We start from the raw sequence: 7,796 nt of genomic DNA, 5'->3' as shown, positions 1-7,796 counted from the left end.
AAGTGAGAAATGGGCCCTGCTGGGGGCCACCTGGGGCCCCTTCCTCATCCCTGTGGTGACCCTGGCTCCACCCCCATCCCACTATTCCCCAGGATGGACCTGCTGGAGGAGATCATAGCGGAGCTGCGGGATGGATGCCCACTCGGAGACAAGCCCAGCCTCGACCCCGCTCCTGAAACCGATTCTTAGAGTGCCTGTGACTGCCTTTCTGCAGACACCGCCCCTCAGAGCCTCCCAGGACGGACTTCCCATGCAGCACTTGCTGAAATGATAACGTGATAAAGCAATCCATCTGTCTCTGCCTCTTTGTTCCCTGAGTCTGGCCCCAGCATGACACTACCGGCCGTGTTTTCACTGTTTTTATTCATTAATTTTGTCAGATGGTTTAGTGGGGAGTGTTGGGGGAGATGGGCAGGAGCTGTTCCCCAACCCCCTGTGCACAGGTCAGGACAAGCTGGGGGCTCCTGGAGGGAGAGGGAAGACAGGGTGTCGGCCTAGCCCTCAGATTTGTGCGGGAGCCCCCAGGAGGGGAGATTGGTGGGGGGATGGGTGTGCCCTTCAGCCCGGAGTAGGGAAGCTATAACAGGTTAGGGACCCACATCGGAAACATGTTACAAAGTTAGAAACCTGGGGTACAGGTCAGGAGCTCAAGAAAATACAAAACGAGGGATTGGATTGGGTCAATATCAGTGAGGGGAAAGGGAGAGGAGGAAGGTCCCTCCCAGCTGCGGCTCAGCAATAGCTTCGGGTCTGACCCTCAGAGTGGAGGGACCAGCTGGGAGTGGGGTAGGGGGGTGGGGGACCAGCCCCCTCCCTTCCTTGCCCCCCATTCCTATACAAGGACCCTCGGTGGTGCTCGCCCCCCCTCCCATAGGCTGGTGGGGCTGCCCTGTACAGCAGGAGAGGCTCTGGAGGGCCCCACGGTGCAGGTACCCTGTGAGGGGTGTGGGGGCCCCAGGGGGCCCTCTGTTTCTGGGGTAAGCGGGGGGCTGGGGGGCCAGGATCTGAACGGCTCCGGGGGTGTGCAGGAGGGGAGGAGGAGCTGGAAGAGGCGGGTGAGGGACCCCTGGGCCCCAGAGCTAGATTAACATACAGAGGCTCAGGCCGAGTAGGGCGCCTGGTGGGATGCTGGGGGGCTGAGTAGCCAAGGTGGTCCTGGGGAAAGCAGGAAGGGGGAGGTGGGTAGCTGAGCAGGAAGTCAGGGGACCTGTGAAGTGGTGGCGATTGGTCAAGCAGGCCATATGAGGCATTGAGCCTATCTGGGGGCATAGAGCGAAAGGGACTCCAGGACCTAGTGGGGCCAGAGTAGGGGGTTCCCTCACCCGTCTCGATTTCGTAGTATAGGTTCTCTCCCCTGTCAAGTGGTGCAGGGGGACCTAAGGGGCTCCTCCAGACCGGGGCTGGGGAGCTGGGCTGGAAGGATGGGGAACCCAGGGGGTACAAGCCTGGTTTGGGGACCCCAAGGAAGGGCGGCAGGCACTCCCGAGGGGCTGAAGAGAAGAAGCCAGGAGTAGGAACCTGTGGGGGGACAGAATACAGGAACAGAGCTGCCATCTGTGGCTCATCCCCATACCCCCTGCACCCTCCACCTCTCCTGAGCTGAGCACTGACCTGGGCAGGGCCTCTGAGTCCCCTCCTTGAGGTCCCGGGGGGCCGCTGGTTCCTCACCAGGCTCCCGTCACTTTGTTGCCTTGGTAGGGAGGGTGGGGGTCCAGGAACCCAGGCACCTGAATGGGCTAGGGAGTTGGGAGCTGGCCCAACCCCCGAGGTCCCTGGGGGCTCACCGCCCACCTCCAGCGACAGTGAGCGGTGGAAAGGGGAGTGGGGAGCAGAAGGGGTGCTCCCATGCTCCTGTTGGCTCTGTCTCTGGGCCACCTGCTGAGCCCGCTCAGCCAGGGCCAGGGCCATGAGGCGTGCTGGGTTCTTGGGGGGTGGGGGTGGGGCCCCCCCAGGGCGCAGGAGGGACAGGGGTGGGGGCAGCAGCGGTGAATCCATACCAGGACCTACACAGAGAGGAATGGGAAGAGAAGTCAGCCGGGCTTGGGTGCACCTTCAGGGTTCCTAAGGGCATGGGGTGGGCCGAGCAAGACTCACCATGCTGGCCTGGGGCTCCCCGGGGAACAGTCAGGGCCAGCTTGCTGCAGATCTCCTGTTGGCAGGTGTCACTCAGCTGGGCCTCGGCTCCGCGCAGCAGCAAGGGGATGAGATGGGGCCGCAGGCCGGGGCTGGGGCTGAGGGCCGGCGTTGGGGTGACTGAGGCAGGCGTTCCCCCGGCCCCCAGCAGCTCCAGGACAGCAGGTGGCACGGATACAGCCAGGGGTTCTGAGATGTCCAGGGCGGTGGGCGAGGCAGGGCTGGCGGCCCCACGGGGTGAGAGGGCCTGGGGTGTCACCTTAGGTGGGAAGGCGGAGGCAGGGGCTGGGGGTGCCGGGCTGGCGGGAGGTGCCGGGTCGCCTGGCGTGGGGCTGCTACAGCGAAAGGTAAGGGGATCAAAGTCGAGCCCCCGGAGCCCTTCCAGGCAGCGGGGTGGGCTAAAGTCCAGCTCGTCACCATCATCTAGCCAGGCTGAGGTTCGGTGTGAGGGTGAACCAGAGAGTGCCCCCAGCCCAGCTGCTGAGGATCCGGAGGACGAGGACTCCGAAGAGGAGGAGGATTCAGAGGAGGAGGAGGAGGAGGACAGGCTCTCGCAGGAGCCAGCAGGTGCCGGGCCCACAGGGAAAGCGTCACTGCTGGAGTGGGGCCGCCGGAGCCTGTGCAGCCTCTGGAGGCCTGGAAGGGGGGCAGTTAGGTGTCAGGGGTCAGAACTTCATAGGCATATGGCAGTAAGGATAGGGTACGTCACCCAGTGGGCTAGGCTGGGGAAGTTACAGGAAGAGGCATTCCCCTGGGTAGGGTCCCAGTGGCTGCAAATCCAGGCGCTGTTCAGACTCAAAGTGAGAAAGGAAAGAGATGGCCAGGCCATGATAAGAATCGTTCTACACCCAAAGGCCAGTCTGACATCTGACAACCACAAGGCTGGTGAGCAGGAGACCAGCGGGACCTCCCGAGCTCTCACTATCACTATCAGGAGTGCAGACGTGACTGGTTTTTTTCTGGAAAGCAATTGGGCCTTGTCATGTAAAGTTGAACATGAGCAAGGCCCACAGCACGCCCCTCCCCTCGCTCCTGGGTGCCTGGAACACTCTCCAGAGTGTGGGCGTGCAGGGAGTGCTCCCCACAGCCCCCAAGCCCTCAGGAGGAGGATAGACAAGTGACTCGGGATGGGAGAGCCGCACATGAATACCAGAGAGCAGCTAAGACCAACTAAGACGCACAAGGCTGAGCAATACTCAGCCACGTGGTTGGCAGTGAGCGGAAAGTCAAGTTCCGCATCCAGCACCCTTTCTTTGGAAACCTTCAACGTTTACAAAACAGCTAGGACTGTGCCATATGTTACACGGAGGCCTGCAGGGGATAAAATCTTAGAGCAAGGAGATGCTGCCCATGGAATCCAGGGCTGCCTCCGGTGGGGAGGCAGCAGACGGCAGAGGGGAGGAGCTTGCAGCCAAGGGAGTGGGGCTCTTTTAGTTCTGGCCAGTGGGCTCACAGGTGGTCGCTTCATTACTTAGATTTTTTTCCAAAGGAGTGAATAAAAATCTGCAAGGGCCCTGCCTGGACCAGTGATCACAGAGCATCATGAACCAAGGGTGACACTTTTTCTAACACACTGAAACTCATGTCAGGATTAGGAACTAAAGAACATCAAAAAGGAACCCCAAACCCACAAATCTGAAGTACATTTAGAGGCCGCCCCAGGGCTGCCAGCCCTCCCAGCTCCACTGGGCCGGGCCTGAGCCACCCGGCCGGGCCTGGGCCATGGCGCTCACCAGCCCCGCTGGCCTGCGATGACAGAGACTCCTCGCTTTTGGCAGATCTCAGCGTGACTGTGTCAGGTCGGCCACCTGCGAAGAGGCGCAGGATGGGCATGGGGCACTCCGGAGTGCCTCCCCTCCACCCCAACTCCCCACCCACTGCAGCCTCTGACCTGAAGGCTGTGGGGGTGCACGGGTGCCCCCCAGCCATGGTAAAGGCTTCTTTCGGGGGATGCTAGGGCCCCGGCCCAGTGCAAAGAAGGTCTTCCAACTGCTTCCCCCTGGCTTTCGCTGTTTCTCGGCTCTCTCCCCTTTCCTCCTGGGGTTTGCGGGAGACAAAAGGAGGGAGTCTGAGGATCTGGGGCCTCCAGGCTGGCCCTGTGCTCCCCCAGCATTCCACTCACCTTTCCACAGGTGAAGCTGGGGCCTTGGGAGTGGTGGGTTCGGTGGGAGTCCCTAGCCGGCCCTGGGTCCGAGCCTGGGCTTCCTCCAGCGTCAGCAGGCGAGTGGAAGGGCCACTGCCCGCAAGGGACTTGGGCCTGGGGAGGAGGCAGCGGCCTAAGGAGTTGGGAAAGGGGGCAGCTGTCAGCTCTGGGGGCCTCTCAAGGCCACAGGCAAAGCCAAGCGCCACAGCCCAAGCCCCGGCCCCGCAGCGTGCCCACCCGGGCTGGCAAGGCAGGGGGCCAGGGCGGATCAGGCGGGAATAGGTGGGCAGCAGGCAGGTGAGGAGGAGTGAGGCAGGACGAGCTGATGAGGAGGCAGCTCCCGGCAGCCAGCGGGGGCAGCGGCTCTGGCTTCAGTTACCTCGGGCCAGAGGGCCCTCCGACGTGCTGAATCCTGATTGGGCTGGGGTCCGGGGTAGGGCGGGGAGTCTGGGTGGGGCCGGGGCGGGGTCAAGTCTGGGGACCTCCCACCTCCTCCCTGGTGGCCCCAAGGCCCCAAGAGCCCCAGGGAGCTACAAGGGGTGAAGGAAGAACGATGTCCGGGCCAAGAAGTGGGGATCCTGAGCGTAGGAGCTGAAATGAGAAGGGGGGGGAGGGGAGGGAGAGGCCGGGGCGGGGTCCTCAAGGAGCCAGGAGGGAGGTCCAGCTTCAGTGGGGTTAGGGATAGGGCTGGGAGCCCACCTGCCCTCCCACTGCAGCCCTAACAATGAGGGGGCAGTAGCCAGGACATCAGGGGGTGGGATGGGCATACCTGCAGGGTCGAGGCCAGCAGAGGTGAAGGTGTCACTAAACAACACATCCACATGGGTGAGCAGGAATTCCACCACCACAGACTGCACCCGGACCTCCCGGAAGGCTGCTGCCCCACCCAGCCCCACGGACTCCAGTTCCATCGACCTGGATGGGACGAGGGGGAGGGGTGCCAGGTGCTTTGAGCCCAGCTGGCAGGTTCCAGCTAGGCACGATGGGAAGTCAATGGAAGAAATGACAGTCATCCAATACCTCTGACCTCATCAAAGTGATCATATCCAGAATTGGGTTCTCAACCTTTCCTCAACCCCCTCCCTCCCTGCCTTCCCCATCTCAGTGCTCAGGCCAGTCACGTCCAGGTGATGCTCCTGACCCCTCTCTTTCCCCTCACACCTACATCCAGCCTCTCAGCAATCCCTGTCTGCTCCATCCACAAAAATCTCTCCAGATTCTAAACTCTTCTCCCCCCACTTTCCCCACCGTGGCCCAGCCTCCATCCTCCCACTCCCAGACATCACAGTGGCTCCTCCCTGGGCTCCCAGGTTATCCTGCCCCCTGCAGTCTGCTCCGGGCCACAACCAGAGGGAGCCTGTGACCCCCTGTCAGGGCCCTGCAGACTCAGAGCCTCCACCGCTGCACCTCTCTCCTGGCAGAAGCAAAGTCCTTACCGTGACCCGGAACCCAGAAGTTACTGCTCTGGCTGGTCCCCTGTCATCACTCTGACGTTGTCATCTCCTCCCCCTCAACCACTCACTCACTTGCTCGCTCCCTCCTGCTACCCTGGGCTCCCTGCTGGCCCTCCAGCACAGAAGTGCCTTTCCAGCCTCCAGACATTGGCACTTGTGTTCCCTTGGCCTGGTCTGCTCCTCCCCACATGTCCACATGGGTCCCCACCCTCGCCTCCCGCAGGTCTTGACTCAAATGTTACCTTCTCAGTGGAGTCTTCCCCACCCACTTTATTTAAAATTATTAAGCTTCCTTCTCTCTCTCTTTTTTTTTTTCTTTGTCCTAATAGTTCTTATATCCACCATCTCATGGACCACTTAATTCACGCCGAGCAGAGAGCTCTTCTGTCTTGGTCACCATCAAATCCTCTGGGGCTCACTTCTTATGAAAGCCTCGCCTGCCCCTCTAAAATTTTCAAAATTCCATGGCCACATGCATCTCCTTTCCCTGCTTTGTCATCTTTCTTCTTGGAACTCGTCACCATCATACCACACTCTCTGGTTTTCTTGTTGCTAGCTCATTGTCTGTCTCCCCCATGAAAATGTGAGCCTAGAAGCACAGGTTCTTGCTCACTGCTGGGTCCTGGGTCCCTTTGCTGAGAACAAGAGCCTGCACCCAGGGGGTCCTTAGGAAATATGTGTGGAATGAAGTGAAAGAGAGAACAGAAGCTAGGTGGGTTCTGGGTAGGAAGTGTGGGGCCAACTTGAGGCCCAGCTTGTGGAAGGAAGCTGAGGGGGTCAGGCTGGTGGGCTGACAGCTTACCGTAGCAGGTTGGGCGCCCAGACGATGGCCAGGTTGCGGGCATGCATGCTGGTGTTGGCACTGTGTCTTGCCATGCGGGCCAGGTGCCTCAGCAGGTACTCTAGGGTCCTAGGGGTGGCAGTGGAGGACAACACCTGAGCCTCAGCTCCCATGGGACCCCCCCACTGGTCTTCCCCACCCCTTCTGGCTTACCTGTAGTGAGGCGGGGGCAGCTGCTGGATGACATCGTGGACACGCACCAGGCGCTCCTCTTCCCCGGGCACGGACATGGCTTCCTGAGAGGAAGCACAGGCGTGACGGGGGCTGGGCCGGGGCACCCTGGCACCCTCCAACCTTGCCAGCTCCCTTACTCACACTGAACTTCCCGTAGAGCTGGTATGTGAGCAAGGGATTCGGCAGCTCCCGGAAGTAGAGCTTACAGAGGGAGGATACGCTGTGGATGTCCTGCAGGAAGGCGGGGCCGGACAGTTCAGGGATCCTCTCGCTGTCGAACTCATGCCTGAGGCCACCAGGTCAAGGAGAAGAAAGATTCAGGTCAGAGATGACCCACCTGGCCATGTTCTTCCTCCACCTCCCAAAGGGTCCACAGACAGAAGCAACTCTCTTCCTGTGCTGGGCTCTTCAGAGGCAGTACCTTACAGAACCCCCAACAACTCTGTGTGCCCCACCGAGCATGCCCCATTTTACAGAGGATGACACTGAGGCTCAGGTGGGAGACGCTCCCACTTGTGGCTACCTGAGGTCATCTGAATACAGAACGTGATCACGACGCTACTTCCACGAAGTTGTCCTTCTCCTGGCTTTAAGAGGTCACTGGAAAATGTGGCCAAAATCCTAGCAGCCCCTGCTCAAAACTCTCTGGTGGTGTCCACTGCTCTTGGGTAAATACCATCTCATGTGACCCTTTGCCTCATCTCGCAGAGCCCCAGGCTCCACACTGTCACCTCACGCCTCCTGTTAGCCCCAGGGCTCCTGCCTCACTGCCTCCCACCTTAGACGGTTCACACTGTCCCTCCCCAGCTCAGACCCTCCTGTGGTTACCCCCTTCCTCTGAGTAAAAGGCAAAATCCTAACAGTATCCGAAAGGCCCATTTACTCCAGGGACATGAGCTCCTGCTGCTTTCCCCTGCACTCACTGTGCCTCAGGTTGGTGGTCACTTCCTCAAGAAAACCCTCCCTGCCCCCAGCCCCAGTCCAACCCCATTCTAAGCTCTCCTCAGCCCCCCGCCCCCCCCCCCCCCCCCCCCCCCCCCCCCCCCCCCCC

General features: G+C 60.8%; 1 protein-coding gene across 2 annotated transcripts in view; it reads right to left on the bottom strand.

Moving 5' to 3' along the window:
- Positions 1-344: 344 nt before the first annotated feature.
- LOC111161562 (Rho GTPase activating protein 33) overlaps positions 345-7,796 on the bottom strand; it is an 11,861-nt gene continuing 4,409 nt past the window's right edge. Inside the window, exons 13-22 of one of the 2 annotated variants that reach the window (XM_022525303.1) lie at positions 6,887-7,031; positions 6,725-6,807; positions 6,533-6,640; positions 5,046-5,191; positions 4,256-4,409; positions 4,025-4,170; positions 3,867-3,941; positions 2,095-2,769; positions 1,612-2,003; positions 345-1,518 (exon numbers count right to left, since the gene is read on the bottom strand). In XM_022525303.1, coding sequence (XP_022381011.1) covers positions 733-1,518; positions 1,612-2,003; positions 2,095-2,769; positions 3,867-3,941; positions 4,025-4,170; positions 4,256-4,409; positions 5,046-5,191; positions 6,533-6,640; positions 6,725-6,807; positions 6,887-7,031 — 2,710 coding nt within the window. In that variant the 3' untranslated portion in view covers positions 345-732. Of the gene's footprint in view, positions 2,004-2,094; positions 2,770-3,866; positions 3,942-4,024; positions 4,171-4,255; positions 4,410-5,045; positions 5,192-6,532; positions 6,641-6,724; positions 6,808-6,886; positions 7,032-7,796 lie in introns of both variants that reach the window. The other variant, XM_022525302.1, reaches the window with a different exon arrangement.

This window comes from Enhydra lutris, unplaced genomic scaffold, assembly GCF_002288905.1.
Source record: "Enhydra lutris kenyoni isolate GAN:26980312 unplaced genomic scaffold, ASM228890v2 scaffoldscaffold85, whole genome shotgun sequence".
Taxonomy (NCBI): Eukaryota; Metazoa; Chordata; class Mammalia; order Carnivora; family Mustelidae; genus Enhydra; species Enhydra lutris.
This window is presented reverse-complemented; position numbering and strand designations above follow the sequence as displayed.